This window comes from Podarcis gaigeae (assembly GCF_964106915.1).
Source record: "Podarcis gaigeae genome assembly, chromosome: 4".
NCBI lineage: Eukaryota > Metazoa > Chordata > Lepidosauria > Squamata > Lacertidae > Podarcis > Podarcis gaigeae.
This window is the reverse complement of record NC_139677.1, coordinates 83,978,146-83,997,802: the sequence shown is the minus strand read 5'-3', so window position 1 is coordinate 83,997,802 and position 19,657 is coordinate 83,978,146. Positions and strand designations below refer to the sequence as shown.

Below are 19,657 nucleotides of genomic sequence, written 5' to 3'. Positions count from 1 at the left end.
TTCAATGTCAACCTCTGTTAAAGTTAGCTTTGCTGGAATCAAGAAGCGTTTGCCAACATTCACTGTGCAGCCTGTTTTACAAATTTACAAGGCACTTCATGGACAAAATTGCCCCGAGTGATAGCCTGCCTTCTTGTCTGCTTCAGTGACGGGAACAATATATTCCCACTGGCAAGCTTTCAAACTGTCATCCATTCCACTTTGTTCTGTCTATAACAAATGAGTTAGTTTTGCATGGTGATGCTGCTGCAATTTTCCTCTGAAACTGTTTGGTCTGGTTCTCGATACATAAAGAAGCAGCTTGCTTGCGTGTTCTCAGATCCTCTTGTTCCACTTCAAAGAGTTACCCCTCTATACATTTGCTATTAGGTTAGGGTTTTCAAGCTTTTAAATTTCCAAAATCAGAACTTGCTCTGTGCAAGTTCAGATCCCACAAGTTAACTTCCTTTGCCCATTTCCACGAAACACTGCATCCAAACGGACATACTATGGTTGTGCTACTGTTCCAAAGCAGAGCACAAACCAGCTTCAAACAGTGGGGTCCAATCCTGGTTTGGAGGGCAGGCACAAACCATAGTTTAATGTTCAAATGCAACAATAAAAGTAGCAACTTGATCTGCAAAGTGCAAGGGGGAGGAGGAACATGAGGCTGGTTTGTGTAGCAGCAAAGGTTGGTGTTATAGCTGAACAGAGCTTCTATCTCTCATGCTATTAATAAGGCACCCCCATAGGACACAAAATGTAACAGCTGGCTCAGAATTTTTCACTGAAACTTTTGCTTCATGATTGTACTTAAATAAATTCAGTTTTTAAAAAACAAAACCGGGATGAGATTTTGTTCAATTACAAAATGTTTTTAAAAATTGCTTCCTTAGAACACATTTTATGTGGGAGGGGAATAAATTTTTAGTTCCATTTTATAGCAATCCTTTACCGAAATGCTGATTTCAACCCGTTCCAAAGTTTTCCACAGGCCATCATGAACACCTTTACCCTCCTCCTCTGCTTTGAAACTTTCCAAGAGTACACAGCTCACTCAACACATTAGTAGCAGTGTTCAACGGACTATTTTTATGTATTAATATGAGGCAGCTCCCCAGGCAGCTAGAGGCAAGCAAGTACACACACACACACACACACACACACACACACACACGAGAGTATGATGCATTTGCACTTTAGGTCTCAGAAAGGGGAATCCTTCAAATAGCAAAAGCAGAAAGAGTACCAAGGTCCAGGGCCAAGGAACTGCAGGCATCTGTGGTTAAGAGGAGTCTCTCCCACACACATTTCCTCAGCATCTTGGAATCATTGATGGAAAGCATGAATTAAGCTGACTAAAATTAGTCAGTGGCTTTTTAGCAGAAGCTCTGTCCATCAGAGACTGAAGCAGGCTATAGTGCAACAGATTACAAGAGGTAGAAACTTTCATGATGGGTGCTTCTAGTTATATAGGCAGTTTGGTCCACCCTCCTCAGCTCATAGAACAAGTGAATGGTGTTTTAGACACATCTGTATAAGATGCATTTTGCAGTTCGTCAAGGGCTTTTATGAATAACCAGAAATGTGTAAACCTCTTCATCAATGATGGTCAATGAGCAGGATTAGGCCTCTGAATCAATTCTATGTGGCGCCTAGTAGTCCTGTGAATTAATGGCTCAAAAAAAATTGCCCAATTTTACTTGTAAGGAATAGAAAAGTGTTTTCCAGTTATAAAGCAGAAATAATCAACACATGCAATATTGCATCTCTTCCCAATTCGGTACACAAGATCCATGTAATTAAAAATGCATGTGTTTGCATAGAATGGTACACTCAAGTACGCTTGCTCTGTAAAAGTGAGAACATTTTCTGTTTGATAAAACACACCTTATTGTGGAGACTGACTAATTCACAAATGGCTCAATTTGTGTGGCAAGATACACACTCTCAACCCCTGAGCAACTATCCGGAGAAGATCTGTCCTCAAGAATTGCTCCTGAAAAAACAGTTCTTTGGAAAAAACTCAAAGTGCTCTTTGATCTGGCTGTTGTTGCGTGATGCAAATCTGGGGCCTCTTCAGTTGTTACTCCAATTGCTTCCACGCTGCTCTAATGGCTTCCCGCATAGCTTCCCTCCCAAAAACAAGGTGGGGAACCCTTCTCAGTCCACTGTGTACAACATTCTAGGGGCCACATGCCAGCAGTGGTCAGGGCCAGAGGGAAAGTGGGGAGAGCCAGAGTCCCTTTGTATAGTGGGTTACATTCCAACCATGCAAAAGCCAGCAGTTCCTATACAGTTGAACCTTGGAAGTCGAACGGAATCCGTTTCAAAAATCAGTTCGACTTCCAAAATGTTAGGAAACCAAAGCGCGGCTTCTGATTGGCTGCAGGAAGCCAATCAGAAGCCGCAGAAGCCCTGCCAGATATTCAGGTTCCAAAAGAACGTTTGCAAACCAGAACACTCCAGTTTCCGGCGTTCAGGAGCCAAAACGTTCGAGTACCAAGGCGTTCGGGATCCAAGGTACAACTGTACACACACACACACCCCTTCAAGCAATGATTTAGGTTTTATACATATTTGTGCTTTTTGTAGCACTGCGATAGGAGTTGCATTATTCTCACTACACCCCCTTCAGTATTTTTTGTTAGCCGGCTCACAGAACCTGTAGCACAGATTTCATCTGGGGAAAACAAACATACAAATCTTATCTTTGGACAAGCATTAGTCGCAGATAAGCATTTCAACTTATTTGGCTTTAACTAGGAAAGGTTTCAGTTTGAAATCTAGATGGCTTATTTCCACAACGGAACTTTTTAAACCTTATCTTCTGGCTTAGTGTGTGGAATTGAACTCTACAGGCACACAAGTGGAAATAAGGTACTGGAAATCTATTTAGAGCTTCAGAGAGGCTGGAGGATATTTCCTCATTGGATTCTAAGAATGTAACACGAGTAAATTTTGTATTGCCATTTTCAGTTCTGTGCCGGCACACACACACCCCTTCGGCCCAACCACACCACCTCCCCAGGGAATGGAAAAGGTCTTCCCTCAGACAATTCCAACAGCTGAATCATAGACAGGACACGGCAAGGGACAGATGCAAATTGAACGGAGTGCAAGGGAAACAATGCTTACCAATGGAAAATCCACTTTGATATCAAACTGTTGTGGCTCTTCAAACAAGTTCAGTACTAACATTCAAATGAAGTTGTCACATTAATAATGTGAATGATAGCTCTACAATGAATCACTGGGAGAATAACATATCCCTTGTGTTGTATTTAAGTGTCAAATTTGAATCAAAGCATAATGATCTCACATCGTGGCAGAGTACTGGGATTTAACTTATTACCATACCATAACTAAATTCATTTCACAATCACTAGTTCATTTTTCCCACTTAATGGCAAACTTCTACTCAAGCAACAACTTTGGCCTGGCCTACAGATGCAGCAGGATGAAGTGGTCAAGCGGACTGTAACTCTGCAAACTACCAGTTTTAACAATCCTGGCCAAGTAAAGCTCCAGAATATCAGAAAAAAGGGTCTTCCATCCCACTCCACTCTCTGCTGTGCTAACTTTCTACTTGCAGGAAAATCACAAGTATATGATTTCTCAGATGCAGGCCACATTCTGCTGCATGTGTAGACCAGGCATCACCAGGTGCAACTCACCAGATTCAGTTTTTAAGTGCCTTAAGTTTGCGAGGAAAGGTTTGGGCAGATAGGTTGAAATATATTTTAAAAAGCAGGAACTTACCACTGTGGGGTTGCCGCTGCTTATCAACTGGCTGACTTCATGAAAAATGCTCTTGCATTCAATTGATTTGTCTAAGGACCCTCGTTTCACTATTACCGCTACGGCTAACAATATCTGCTCCCGCACATACTTCTGGAGGCTGCAAATAAAATTTTCAAAAAATTAATATTCAGAATCAAGGCAACCGTTCCAAGACTTATAAAGTAAAATCCTTAGCTGTACTGCTCTTGGAGTAGAGCAAGGATAGGAACCTTTGGTCCTCTAGATGTTGCTGAACTACAACCCATCGCCCTTGGCCTTTGAAAATGCTTGCTGGGGCTGATGGGAGTTGTAGTTCAGTAACATCTAGTGGAACAAAGGTTCCCCCCCCCCAACCCTGGAACTGAATTGTTTGGTCCGCTGCTGCTTTGAGCCTGGTTCTCTTGTGCATTAATTGTTGCACGTTGTCTGGAACATTAGCTGCAATCTCTGAGAGATGTTCCTTTTAAGTTACTGAAAACTTCTTTAGCTCCTATGGTATATAATTCCCCATGGTTAATATAAGTAGCACAGACAGCATCCATCTGACTGAATAGAATTCCAATTATTTTACAATCTCATAGAATTGTAGAGCTGGAAGGGAAACTGAGGATCATCTAGTCCAGGGGTAGGCAACCTAAGGCCCATGGGCTGGATCCGGCCCAATCGCCTTCTAAATCCGGCCCACATACAGTCCAGAATTAGTATGCTTTTACATGAGTAGAATGTGTCCTTTTACATAAAATGCATCTCTGGGTTATTTGTGGGGCATAGGAATTCATTCATTTTCCCCCCTCAAAATATATTCCGGCCTCCCACAAGGTTTGAGGGACAGTGGACCGGAGTTCAATCCTGCTGTGCTCCATTTTGGCAGCGTGCTTCCTGTGGGGAATGTGCTGGCAAAGCAGAAAACCCTGCAGACAACAGAAGTGGTTTAATAGCCAATTCCTCTTTCCACGGAACTCTGGGAACTGTAGCTCTGTGAGGGGAATAGGGGTCTCCTAACAACTCTCAGGAGGCTTAAAATACTACAGTTCCCAGGATTCCTTGGGGGAAACTGCGACTGTTGAAAGTGGCATGCTACTGTTTTATATGTATATGCAGATCGGGACTCAAGTCATTGGTCTATCTAGTCAAATCTTGTCTACTCTGGTGGGGAGCAGCTCTCTACAGCTCTCTGGCAAGGAGTTTTCCCTGTCACCTGCTACCTGAAACCCGCAGCTTTCTGCATGCAAACCACATGATCTTATCAATAAACTATGCTCCTCCCCATGAAAACAGAAGGCATTTTCTCATTGACTGGGTTCCATATTTCTGAACAGGAACACTTACAAAATTTTTTTTAGGACTGGCACACTTCAGAAGTATTTTTTTTAGCAGTATTACTTACTTAGGTCTTTGTAAGACATATGTTAAAAGGAATGTTCGTAGGGACTCAATGCTACTTTTTTCCAACAGGATCCATTCTCGTACAACTGCTTCCATGATCGCCGTGGCAGCTTGAAAAAGGACATAGTCCACTTTACTAGTTTCTGCCGGAGAGATCCAAAATGGTAAGTTTGCAATCCACAGGAACTAACCTAGAAGGCACTGGTTACACAAACCCGCCACGATTAAACACAGTTAGCACAAACCAAGCATGTTAAAAGGGTTTCCCAATCAGAAATAAGTGGCAACTGGCAGGTCATAATGTTTTTTCATTTAAAGCAGGCTTCCCCAACCTGGTGCCCTCTAGATGCTCCCATCAGACACAGCCAGCACTGCACTGAGGGTGCCAGGTTAGAGAAGGGTGATTTAGAGCAGGCTTCCTCAACCTCGGCCCTCCAGATGTTTTGAGACTACAATTCCCATCATCCCTGACCACTGGTCCTGCTAGCTAGGGATCATGGGAGTTGTAGGCCAAAAACATCTGGAGGGCCGAGATTGAGGAAGCCTGATTTAGAGTATCATTTTTGGGTGCCCTTGCTTTTCAAGCCAGGTGGATGCTGACTAGAGACAAAAGGCAGGGTCTACTCTGTGTATGGCTTTGCTGGACACTACCCAGAGCCTTTTCTGTACTGGCACCATGTCTTTGAAATACCTTCCCCAGAGAAAACTGCTTGGTGCGTACATCACTGTAATTTAGTTGCCATGTAACTCAGTTTTTTGTTCAATTCGGCTCTTTTATGTTTGTAAGCTGCTCTTTTAATTAAACAGATTTTTTTAAAAAAAATGTAATTTTTGTTTCATTTTGTTTTAGTATCTGCCAATTACTGTAAGCTACTTTGAACACCACTGGTGGAAGAGAGCAAGACAAACATTTAAAAACTCAAAACCATCAACACCAAAAGCAACAAAATGACACCACAGGGTGCCAGGGCAGTGACGATTTACAGAGAATTACATAAACTGGTGTCCTGCTTGTTACAGCTGGCAAAAGAGTGGACTTGCTGGTCCCTAACTCAATTCTCCGCGTTTCAGTGAATACTGACCTTTAAATCAGGGGCTGAGGAGCCCCACTGATATCTGGGGCAACTTGCTCCTTGGTTAAGTGTGCAAAGGACTGCAGTGTGAAAACCCCAGATCCAATCTGACATGCAGACAGCAGCATTTCTCAAACATACCAACACACAAAACCCACAAGTAGGCAAGTGATGTAATGGGCCAATGAATCTGTCTTAGTGATCCACTTTGAATAATCAGCTGAATACACACATAAGGACTTACCTAAAATATGCCTGCAAACAGCAAATGGCGATTTTGATTTTCTAAATGATAAGAATATGTGTTCAGCATGCTGACGTTGTTCATTATTGACCATAGAAGGTGGTGCCTAAGGAGAAAATAGATAGTTTGCTTCAATATATTGTGCAGGACGGGGAGGAACCTTCTGTTTCCAGTGAAAACCCATGTTACGAATAACCACAAGACCCTATTTTCAAGGGCAGAAATATGACTACACTTAACTGAAGGTGTGTTTTTCTTTAAAATAATAATATAAAAGATTATGATGATCAGATTTCTAAAATATATATTTATAGCACTTTTTCACATTCATGATCCCAGGAAAGGCTACAAAACAACGAACATTAATCAGCATTCAAATATAATTACAAAAATTCCCTAAAACAGATTCAGAGACAGCCTGTGATTCAGATCCATCCCAAGCAATACAGTAGCAGCAGAACAACAACTCCCAGTAAAAGCCAATGCACTACTTCTTCTTCCTGCCAAGAGCACAGCAAATAGCTTGCTCAGCTGAATAGCCGAGAGAACTTCAAATACTGGTAAAAGAATTTAGTATCAAAAATACCGGTGTTAAAAGGAGTCAGCTAAGACTTCTGGGTTCCAGCTATAAGCTGCCATTTAGTATCCTTGTTACCTACAAACTGATTCTTGTTGACAATCAGACATAATTAACTTCTCCTGCACTGAAGACATATTTGGTCCTCGACTGGGGGAACCTGAATATGGTAGTATCATATTTCCTAGAGCATGTTTGTTTTGGGGGGGGGGGAGAACAACAATGTTGCAAACTGAAGATTCGTTAGACCTGAACTTTCAAGAAGCCAACAACAAGGTCTTTAGCAGTAAAATACTGCCCTCTAGTGCAGTGGCTCTCAAACATTTCCCCCACAGACCACTTGAAAATTGTTGATGGTATTGAAGGACCACTTGATGGTTGTTTTCCTGTCCGCAGTTGCAACTGCAATGTGATGCGTTGAATGCCGTATCATTTTTAATTGTATTTGTATCGCTCTTTTTCTTTCTTTCTTTTTTCCATTTTCTTGCAGTGCAATTTGAATTCTATAGAATTAAAATTTTACATGTTCTTCACAGACACACTGCAGAGGGATAGCTCAGTCAGTAGAGCATGAGACTCTTAATCTCAGGGTTGTGGGTTCGTGCCCCACATTCCAGGGTTTTGGAACTCTTGCTCTAGTGTTAAGGTCAGCATATGCCATGTGAAAACACACAACACTAGGCAACTTCCCAACAAAGTCTGGTCAGCTCAAGGTTTTGATGTTCTACAGATCATTCTGATAACAATCATTATTTATTATTATTATTAATAATAATAATAATAATTCCATTTCCTCACCAAAAGGACCCCCCCCCCGTTTGCTTACAGTATTTTAAAAACACCTTATTAAAAGAGTTTAAAACTCTGGCAAGAATTGTGGGGGGTGAGGATCCTGAAATTAAATACAGCCGTACCTTGGAAGTTGAACAGAATCTGTTCCGGAAATCCATTCGACTTCCAAAACATTCGAAAACCAAAGCACGGCTTCTGATTGGCTGCAGGAGCTTCAGAAGGTGCGGAAGCTTGTGTAAGTGGACTGTGCTACAAGCATCCTATGCTATACTACACAATATTGTATAGTATACAAATACAATGCCTTTAGAATCCTGTTGTACAAGTAGTAGACAAAACTTATTCAGAATCTGAAAAGCATGTCGCTGTAAGCATTCATACACAACAAGCGTATGTATCTGAAGGTATATTATGGAATTTAAGGATTTATAGTGATCAAGTAGCTTTCCATCAGATGAATTTTCAACTAAGTGGCCATTATTAACTTTCAAACTACCTTTTAACCTGCAAGACACAGTTGAATACACTATTTAATTCACACATGTCTATCCCTCGAAGACAGCCTATAACCATACTGATTGCTTGCAAGCAAAATATTATTTGCTATTGTAATGTTATGAGTCACTGGCTACAGAGAAATAATTCTTTTACCCGAGTTCCAACTTGCTCGTGATTATAAAGAATATATTTCTTAGGAGTGGAGACTGAATGAGGAAATAAGAATGTGTTCATTGGCAAAAAAGCAGGCAAGTATATTTTTATTGGTGCAAAAATATTACAAGTGCTCTGTAATTTTATTTAAAAGACAGGTCAATGAGAAGATAACCTATACAAACACTCTACAATAAGCAGAAAGGAGGATATTTGAAAGCAAACAATATATAGAAAAGAATAGGCAAAGATGTCATAAGAGGACAGAGGAACAATATTTTTTAAAAAAAAACAAGCCCACTTTGAACTTTGAAAAACTTTGCCTAGACTAGATCTCTACATAGCCAGGCTACAGCCGATAGTGACACACACGACTGTGATGTTGCAAGGATTCATGAGAAGGATTACAAACAACATACAAGTAAAGAATAGTGATAATGCAACCCAAAGAGCATCTTCTACAACAGAGATGGGGAAGCCTGCATGCCTCCAGAGATTGCTTCTTGGCCGTTTGGCTAATTCAAATGTAGTATCTTATAATGGCAATGGTGCCCACCTGAGAGACAGCGGAACTGAGTTCCAGCTGAAAAAAAGTCCTGACTACTCCCACAAAGCCAAGCCAGCATGGTCAATGCTCAACCCCTAGCACAGTTATTATATGGGGCTCAGATTTGGACAGGTGCTCATCTTGGATCTACAGAAGCTGTTCAGTCTAAGTTTCTAAGGCAATTTTTTCTGTTCCATCCTGTGTTCCAAATGCTTCATTGCACCTGGGGGCTAATCTCCCCTCTGTTGAATTACATATTTGGTGTAGGACATTTAATTATTTGCTTCGGCTAAATTTAAACCCCACCAGTCTACTATCCTTAGTATCACAAGATTGTCATAAGAAAATTGTCCAAAATTGTCAACCAAAAGCTTTACTTTTCTGGTTTATCACCACAAGAGTTATTAACACTGGGCTTTAGTAAATAACCACATGCAGGAACCCTCCTAAGGAATCTATGCAGCTCCAGATCAGCAACAGCTCCAGACAAGAGCAGCCAAGTGAATATTTTGCAGTGCCCTTCTGCAGCAGGCCACTAAACATACACTCACATATTAAGTTTCCAAGGAATCTTGAAGGGCAGCCCCATGCATAATGCAATGCAGTAGTCTTATCTCTTGTGGACACGTGAGAATGCATCACTTTGGCAAGGCTCTCTGGGTCCAGGAGGGGTCATAGCTGGTGTGCATCACTTCTTCACTTCATCACCAAATAGAACTTCATCACTTCTATTTGGGATAAGAGGTTTTCAACTGATAGAAAGACTGGACCACAAATTACAAGGACTGAAGCGGCACACCATCCCTGTTCTGCAAACGCAGGTGTGAACTTGCTCGACTCCGGTGTGCTTCCTCCCCATACCCCTCTATGCACATGTTAAATGGTTCGGAAGAAGCTGTAAGTTATTCAGTTCTCGTGCATCAGGAATGAGAAGCCTGTGATCCTGCAGGTTTTTGTTGGCTAGGGCTGATAGGAGTTTCAGTCCCACAACATCTGGAAGGTCACAGGTCAAGAGCTTATTTGGCAAGTGAGGATTTTTAGCAGTGTTCCTAATCGTAAGCTGAAATTTAATGCTGAACTTAATGTAAATGAACTAAGTCATACTCAAGCTAAAATCAATGGGTTTGACTAATATTAGTCCACTAATATCAGCTGGTCTAGGGACGCAGGTGGCGCTGTGGGTTAAAGCCTCAGCGCCTAGGACTTGCCGATCGAAAGGTCGGCAGTTCGAATCCCTGCGGCGGGGTGCGCTCCCGCTGCTCGGTCCCAGCGCCTGCCAACCTAGCAGTTCGAAAGCACCTCCGGGTGCAAGTAGATAAATAGGGACCGCTTACCAGCGGGAAGGTAAACGGCGTTTCCGTGTGCGGCTCTGGCTCGCCAGAGCAGCGATGTCACGCTGGCCACGTGACCCGGAAGTGTCTCCGGACAACGCTGGCCCCTGGCCTCTTAGGTGAGATGGGCGCACAACCCCAGAGTCTGTCAAGACTGGCCCGTACGGGCAGGGGTACCTTTACCTTTTATCAGCTGGTCTACTCTAAGCATGACTTATGAGTCAAAGAGTCAGAATTGTAGAGTGGGAAGGGACCACAAGAACCATCTAGTGAATCCCCTGAAATGCAGGAATCTTTTGTCCAATGTGTGGCTCGGACCCATGACCCTGAGATTAAGTGTCTCATGCTCTACCGACTGAGCCATGAGCCATGACTTAGCTGGATACAACTTGTAACAGCCAATACACAAGAACAAATATATCCACTTAACAACAAAGATATCAACAAGGACCTGAGTCACATGCAAGGCAGAAGGAAAGGAGAAGCCAGAGAAGACAACAATTAAACCCAACACATGATAAAAGTCTATGTCAATTCTGTGTTAAAACTTCATCCATTACCCTCTAGTCAAGCCAGCTGAGTTAAAGTGTGTCTCTCTATGCAAAATAATCGCGTTACTGCGTAAAAATAAGAGGCATGTCTAAACGTGATCACTTTGATGTAACTTGGTTTCCATCCATTAGTTATATAAACGGGTACAGAGATGCTTATCATACATGCAACTTTATGGTGGATGTTTTTCCTTGAAGTAGCTGTGTTAAGTAATACCTAAGTAATTTGATGCTGTACTCATGCTCTCCATGAACGAAAGTTGTTTTGGTTCTTATGTTTTTCTTTATATTTTTAGAAATTGATAAAAATATATATTTAAAATGTTACTGGGTAAAATACACCCTTTCGGTCAAGCATCACAAATGTAAAAAAGGTCTACTTTGATGGCAAATTATGGAAAGTTTGGGCACCGAGGCAAGAATCTAAAGAGTAACAGGCTCAGACAAGAGGTTTGTACTGCCCCAGATGAATATTTTCATCAGACAGATCACACATACACAAAGCACATGCATACCATACCCAAGTAACTGTCCTCAGTTTGGAGGCTGCTGTTCAATAAAAATAAGCTGAAAGAATGTCATGGTTCTTTTGACCCTGGCCTTAATCTTCAAGTAAATTATTTTGTTTGGTATTCTTGCATATGTACAGGAGAGCTAGACAAATCTATCAGCCTCCCTCCCACATGTCTGTAAGCACTGCAAGGGGCATGTATAATACACAAAGAAATGCCCTGATTGTGTGCCTAATTTGTATACAAGCTCCATTTGGTGGCAAACCAGTGTTTAATCAACTATAATAACTATACAATATGCCAATTATAAAATGAAAAACTAGTTTCAATCAATCTTGCTTTCCCCCTTTGCCAGCACCATAAAGCCAATGTTGAGGTTTTATTCCTGACGTTTAACATTTGTTTTGAATTCAATGATCCACCTGGGATCATAATAAAAATACATGATAAGTATTAAACTTTTGGAAAGACAGTACAAGCATGTTTTATTTTACCAAAGGAAAGTGTAATACATCCACTGAAAGTTTTTTTTAAAACCCTGCAATTTTGTCAGGACAAGTTATGTGTTGTTTACTGTTATAACAATTGTTTTCTCAAAATTTATCTTCTATACCATGAAAATAAAAAATGTTATTTTAAAAAATTGAAACGGGGAAACACAAAGGGAAGGAGAGGCAAATGGAGACATGTTAAACAAGGAAGCAGAATGCAGTCACTTCAGTCAGGTGCATTTAAGTTTAGCTGCAGACTATAGTAGCTAGCATGAGAACTAGGGAGTTGTGCCAAGCCAAAGAGATTTGAAGAGAAGAGAGAAGGCTTCCGGAACAGCGCGCTCAGCGTCGGGTCGGAGTTTGAGCTCTGAGCTGCTCACGACAGACTCGGCACCTGGAGAGGCGAAGCAGGAGCAACAGAAGGCGTAAGTTGCCCCTACTCTGGTGGATTTCCCAGGAGCAGAGACTCAGCGGCGCAAAAATTGGTTTCCCCACTCTAGAATTGGACTTAAAGACACTTTAAAAAGAAGAAATTTAGGGGAGAACCTCAGCGCAAAGGAGCGAGACCACCCTCCGGTGCCTTCGCCTCCAGACCCCATGAGCTAGTGCTGGACTCTCCAGTAAGATATTGACACAAATTCAAGGAGAACAAGGCCATGGAGGTCTTTGAAGGCAAGGGCAAGCTTGTGCTGGATCTGGGAGAAAACAGGAAGCCAGCACTGTAAGTTAAAGATCCTGTCTAAACATGTCAGCGGCAAATGATAGCCAGATAACAATAATGCCTGTTAAAGGAATATTTCAGATAGCCAGTGTTTCTGCATGTGAGCAAATTTGATTTTAGTGTGTAAATTGGCATCCAAGGCTCCACTCTAAAGACATGTACCCAAGAAAGAATGTTGTAGCTGAGGACAGCAGACCTTTCTCAAAGGCTTAATCATGCTTGCTTTTATTTTGCATGATGATTACATACAAAACCACTGTGTACTGTCCCTACTCTTGTCAGGTACTTCCAACACCTTCAAATATCCAGCAAGTATCATTTCATATCGGAAGCAGGGTTCTGCCTATAATGAATGGCTGGGCTAGGTTTTGAATTTTTTGTTTCTAACAGCCAGCTGCAAAGCCCAGTCCCACCAGGATAGCACCAACAAATTATAAAGATTGGTTCAAAACTGCAATGGGTTTCCTCCTTCATTAGCCTCTACGTATCTATGTTAAATGATCTGACCAATGATGGTATCATGGTACCTAATGGCATAATATGAACCTTATTTACTGAAAGTTCAAATAGTGAATTAGGGTGTCTATTCAAAAGGGGTGTGCATGTGTAGCAGATGTGAGAAATCTTCTATATTCTAGGTACAAAATACTACCTGTCATCCAACTGTTGCTAACACTATACTGTGATTCTAAGACTGCGATCCTTTGTAAATTTACCTGGGAATATGATCCACAGAACTCAGTGGTGTCTGCTTCTGTGTAAACACGCGTAGGTTCAACTTTGAGAAACATAATAAGCATTTGTTTAACAAAAGCTCTTCTTCAGCCAGATGAAATTTAGATTTCATAGAAATGCACACAGAACTTTTACCATGCTGCTTATATAAACCTCATCAAAGAGAAAAGGTACAAGCTCCACCCTATACTCTCCCAGCCTTGTTTTTAAGCTGAAATCTCTTGCATCAATCAATTAGCATAGATAACTGAACAAGAAATCTCCTGTCTACAGAGTGTCTGGCTTCCTCTGTCTTCACACCTTTTCAATTTGAGCTGATCCTCATAGACAACAGTAAAACTTCAAACCCTTCATTCACCATAGCAGGGAGGGCCTAATAACTTGGCAAAAAATCTGCCCAAGCAAATACTGGGAAACTTTAGTAGTTAAACTGTCAGGTCTTTAAGAGAAAGACATGTTTCGTTAAAAAACTCAAATTCATGAAAGTGCTACAGCAACATTGGGGATCCTCCAGACTGCCAAGCCATCCCATTTGGCCTTCTACCGTGGTTTGTCCCAAACTACACACTTGGCATCATATAAGGTTAGGCACGGGACTTGTAAACCAGCAGAAACAAATAGAAATGGAAATTCCTTTTCAGCCACCCTTCACCTATTATTCCATTGAGATGCCCAATATACTTATGCATTATGTAGGTATCTTATTAGTAAAAACGATTTGCTCCTTTAAAACAGGGGTGGCTAACTTGTGGCCCTCCAGATGTTGCTCTATTATTACAACTCCCATCAGCCCCAATTAGCATCCAATGATCAGGAATGATGAGAGTCGTAGCCGAATTGAAGCACTGGAAAACTCAAGATCTACCCACACTGGAAGAGTGGCAGATGCAACTGATAGACTATATGGAACTAGCCGAGATGACCGGCAGAATCCGAGACCTGGGAGAAGAGAAGGTTGAAGAAGACTGGAAGAAATTTAAGATTTATTTTAAAAAGCACTGTAATTTGGTTGAATGTTAAGATGGAGGCTAGATCATAAATAATTGAGCACCACTAAATTAGATGCAATTAGGATGATAAGTGAGATTGAGGAAAAATCATAAACCTTTGGGAGAATTATTAGATTATATTCTAAATGAATGGGACACAAGAATGTAAACAAGATGATAAATTGCGGGCAAGAATTGACAATGATGCAAGTGGGAGCGGGAGACGTGAGGGAGTCCAAAGAAGTTAAGAAATTATGTTATGATATATGTTACATTGTTCATTATTTTTGCATTTATGTTTAAAAATCTTAATAAATATATATTTTTTAAAAAAGAGAGTCGTAGCCGAATTGTAGGCAAGAGGGTCTACAAGTTAAGCTTCCTTGGATTAAAAGAAGCTTTCAGATGATTTTGCAGCCCACTTTTACTGTTGTGTTCTGAATGCTATGTTTCTGAATATTGAAAGAGATGGAGATTTATCAAAACTCTAAAAAAACAACCTCTGGTGTACGATTTTCACAACCTCAAGGAACTACTGGCAAAGGTTGAAATTTTAAACCCATTTATTCCCCAGGTTGGGCAATATGCCCCCTAAGAATTGTGTCCACAGAAAAATCAGGAATGGGCCTCAGGCTATCGTGCCCCTCCCATCTCTTTCAACTCTACCACAGCAGGAAAAAGCAAACAACTGAACTGGAAAATCCCATGTGCTCTCACTAGTCCAGCAAGAGTAAGCTCCTTCCCATATTTGACCACATAAAATGTCTATGTGGGGAAGAAGGGGTTAATTGCAAGTAAATTCCACCATTATTGGTTAGCTTTGCTTCCAAACTGACTTGCTAATAACTGAGGTGTAAGACACATACTTTTACAGAAGCAATTATGGAATTGTTTTGATACATGTAAAATAGTCATTTCAATAATATATAATTAATAATAATAATAATAATAATAATAATAATAATTATAATTATACCCAGCCACTCTGGGCGGCTTCCAATGAAATATTAAAAATACAATAAATCATGCAGACTTTATGGAAAAATATTAGCATAAAAAGAAAGATAGAAAGAAAGAAAGAACAACAAACACTTTTAAAATCACAGAATTGTAGTGTTTACAGGACTCTAAGGGTCACCTGGTCCAACCCCCCTGAAATGCAAAACTGTACTTTGCTGTTTCATTAAAAACCCGTTCCCTTGTTAACATATGTAGAAATGAAGCATAAAGAAGAATGGACCCATATGCACAACTTTCCTTTTGTCAGCTATGGAGAAGGTACCACAAAATCAGGGAAATTTGCTCATCAAGAGCAAGCAATGGGAATCTCGTGAACTTCTGAACTGCAATCAAGGGATGCACTTTGGCATCAAAGAAAGTTGCTATTAACTCAAATAAAAGCACAGAAGGCATGGGAAGAATGCCAAGGTATATATTAAAAACACTCCTTTTCTAATGTTTTGCTACCAAAGTTTTGTAAATTATTTTAGCCTTCCAGTCTGTAATGTTGTAGTCTGAATTAGAAAACTAGGCATAGCTATCATAGAAGTAACCTCCCACATACACATCCCACAATCATGAAGACTGTTTGTTTTAAAAATAGTACTTTTCCATCAGGCAAGGCTTTTATCTGTACAACTTTGTTGTGATCTGCATTTGTAAGAGATCGGGAGCATGTGCATAAACAGAGCACACCTGGTGTGTTCTGCTGATATGAATAGCTGCACACAATGAAAATTTCTGTCAATAATACCATTAATGGGATTTTGTGTCTTGCCTCCTCTTGAAGTACTCTGGGCTTGTTGGGTCACACTCTTAATGGCACTGGCAAAGGGGTACAAAGGAATTCATAGCTCACTTTATACTCATTCACCCAACACAGAATCTACAGTCCTCTGCAAATATCTCTGAGTCTCAATTACAGTATTAAGCAGATTTCTTCCACAGCTCCTCAGAAGGATTCAGAGTGTAGCTTATTTAATGCAAAAGTTCCTCTATTTTCCTGCTTTTTTCGAAACATTCAAATCTGATGTTCTATTTCAGTTTAGAGTTTGGGAAGTCTTTACAATATCATAATGGCTTTAATATCTATGCATATTTGAAGTAAACCATGAACCAATACAGTGTATTGTTCAAACACCTATCTTGCACAGAGAAATAAATGTGTGCTTAGTAGTGAAATATAGAGTGCATTCCCATATAAGCAGGCATAAATCACTCCTAAACCAAAGTCTGTGCTAAATAATTTATCCTGTGTACTATTAACTCTTGGCAAAAGATAACAACCCAGACTTTTCACTCAGATTTCCTTATCTATAGTAAATCCCAGGAAAGGTATCCACAGATTTTAAATCTGCAGAGTAGAAACAGCTTAGCCATAAAGACTGTTCTCTACAACAAGAAAGCACACAAACTACCGACCTTTTAAGTGAAAGATATGCACCAAGAGAATTGTGTTTACATTTGAGACATGCCTGAATTGGAAGTGAAACCGTGTTTGCCTCTAGTGCTTCATTGTTTCTAACTACTGTATACAGAAGTTCCTCCCCTCCCCTAGCTGTCTGCTCTCCTCCAATAATTGCTAACCCACCCATTAAATAAAAGAGTGCTGTCAGATATTTAAATAGTTTAAAGAAAAAGATTACCATCAGCAAGTCTACAACAAATGAAGCTGAAATATTAACAATAAAGCAATCCAATACTTCCTTCAAGCACAGATTTTCTACATATCACCACATGTTCACCAGTGCAGTGGGTAAAACCAGAGATTCCTGGGTTGAAATTTCCTCCTGTACATCAAGCTTGCTAGGTGATCTTATTTTTTTGCTTTAAAACATTTCATAAAATTTATATGCTTCTTGTTGGCAAACTGCTTTGAGGTTTTTTAACAAAAAGAATAAAACAATAAAACTATCAGTAAAAACCATAAAACTCTTTAAATCATTCAAAATATAAAGTCAACTATAAACTAAAATCAGATTAATGCATACATCCACATTCTACACCCTAGATCCAATGCGAGCCTAATCTACCTCAAAGAGTTGTAATGAGGAGCAGGAAAGATAACCACAGACATACCAGCCTGTTTAAAGAAAGAACAGGACGCAACACTCACACATACTAGGTAATGTTTTCATCCATGCTATGCATTAATGTATAATTGTTAAGCAATTGCTCAGTATCTACTGCTTACAGGGTAGTATGGCAGATTGTGTGATGCTTGTGTGGTAAACTTATGCTTACATAAAAACTGCTCATGTAGAAGACTATGAGAAAATGTTAATTACCAATTCAGAGCATCAGTTTCCCACTTGTATAGTGGAATACCAATGACTCGCCTTCTTGTATTTTGGGAGAATAAGCAATAACTTTTTGACATTTTGGCAATATTATTATGGTATAGTTTTTTGGTTGGAGGATACTTTTAGCTGACGGATTTATCTATTTCTCTAGTATTTTATTGCTTTGTCAATAACCACAGCCTGCTAGAAGGCCTGCATTTTCATGGCTGCTCATGAGGACAAGACTCATCCTTAAAGGCCTACATGGAAACCTATTGAAAGGCTTGGTTGTTGTTTTTAAAAAAGACTTCTATATAGTAGACGGGCTCAGAAATGATGGACATGTTAAAGCACAGGTTGTGTGGACCATTTGCACAGGACCCCATACCTCCTGTGCCTTCCCTCCTGTTTTTAAACATCAACTTTAAGAAAATTCTTACAAAGTAGTTTCTCTCCCCCCCCTCAAAGTTTGCCTAAGATTTTACCTAAACAAATAAATTAGCATACACCAATGTGTGTCATGGGTGTAAGTCATTTTAAGGATCTAGCTATGCTCCTGGAAGGAGAGAACCGGCACTTTTCTGCTAGGCCTTTGCATTTCTATGCAGCTCTGGCTTCTTCAGAGTCAGGCACAGAAACCAAGTGGGCTATTCAGTCAACTCACAGGCATCTATGGCATTCCTGGACACCTATGGCTACCAGGAAACCTATGAAATACGAGGCTGGTTGCAAGTGTTTCGGGTGTGTGTGCAGAAGATGCAATAAGTTACACTGCAAAGCACTTTCCACACACACACAAAATGTTAAAAAAATTAATGGTCACAATCCCACAAAGCCCAAACCATCAAAATTCTACAGGAGTAAACAAGTGTACTTGGGTGTTGGTGGGGGCATTGATAGCTTCAATGCTACTAACAGACTGACAAAGTGGCTCTGACTGCCTTGTTTCACACAAAGCTTTTAAACACTGACTGAAGGAACAGTTTTCTCTTTCATAGGCAATACTAATAGGTGGAAAGGTTTTACTATTCAAGCCCAGATTTTCCAGGTGCCTTGACTGTTGAGGAGAACAAGCAAATGGAACAAGCATCTTAAGATTTATGTAACCCAGGCACATGAAGGTTGGCTTGCAGAGACAGAGGGGGTGGGGATGGGAGCATTCACTAGTTGGCAAAAAAAAAAAGGGAAGGAATATGTCGTTTTATACTGATTGTAGCAGATGCGCAGCAGGAAAAAATGTTTCAAAAATGAAAAAAGGAGCAGAGCAAAGAGTGGTGGAGCAGCCGATATCAAGGATCTGAGCACGTGGGTACAGGAGTGAAATGGAGAGGATTTGGGAAGCAGAGGCTATGATGGTGCAGAAAGGAGCAGGAGCCCGAAGCAATGATAAAGGAAGCGAAAGGGTTGTGGAAGGAGAAGGGGCCCCAAAGCCGAGAGGCACTAGCAGCCCCATCCTACGCCCGTTTGCTGGGAAGCAAGTCCCCCCTCGCGGAGGGGGGTCCATGGGACTTGTTCCCACAGCCAGCGCGCACGGGGCTGCAGCTTCGGAGGGAAAAAGAGGGTAGCGGCGAGATTTCCGCGGCACCGCGCGGAAGGAGGCGCAGCCCCGCGGAGTCCCTCTCCGAGGAAGGAGCCTGCAAGGGAGCCCAGGGAAGAAGAAGGGGCACTCGCGGCGTCTCCCCCGCCCAGAGGGATCAACTGGGGGGCGGAGGGGCCGCCCCGCTCCCCGCCGCGCCCTCGGCCGCCCAGCCCGCCCGCCGCCGCGCCGCCCTCACCATCAGCACTTTGGCCGCGTTCTCCAGCTGGGCGATCACCTCGGGGGCTCCCCCCGCCGCCGCGGCCGCCGCCATCATGGTCTCTCTTCAATGACGCGCCATGCACTGCATTCTGGGACGAGGCGGCCGCCCAGCCAATCCCCGGCGCGGGCGCGGAAGTAGAGAGGGGAGGGAGGGGCGAGCGGGCAGCGCCGGGAGAGCCTCGCGGAGCGGAGCCTCAGTCGGGCGGCGCTTCCAGC

At 41.5% G+C, this 19,657-nt stretch overlaps 1 protein-coding gene across 1 annotated transcript in view; it reads right to left on the bottom strand.

Moving 5' to 3' along the window:
* XPO4 (exportin 4) overlaps nt 1-19,654 on the bottom strand; it is a 66,108-nt gene extending 46,454 nt beyond the window's left edge. The window contains exons 1-4 of the mRNA XM_083736168.1: nt 19,419-19,654; nt 6,466-6,571; nt 5,150-5,291; nt 3,742-3,880 (exon numbers count right to left, since the gene is read on the bottom strand). Of these exons, the coding sequence (XP_083592294.1) occupies nt 3,742-3,880; nt 5,150-5,291; nt 6,466-6,571; nt 19,419-19,496 (465 nt within the window). The 5' untranslated portion in view covers nt 19,497-19,654. The remainder of the gene's footprint in view (nt 1-3,741; nt 3,881-5,149; nt 5,292-6,465; nt 6,572-19,418) is intronic.
* Between the last annotated feature and the right edge of the window lie 3 nt (nt 19,655-19,657).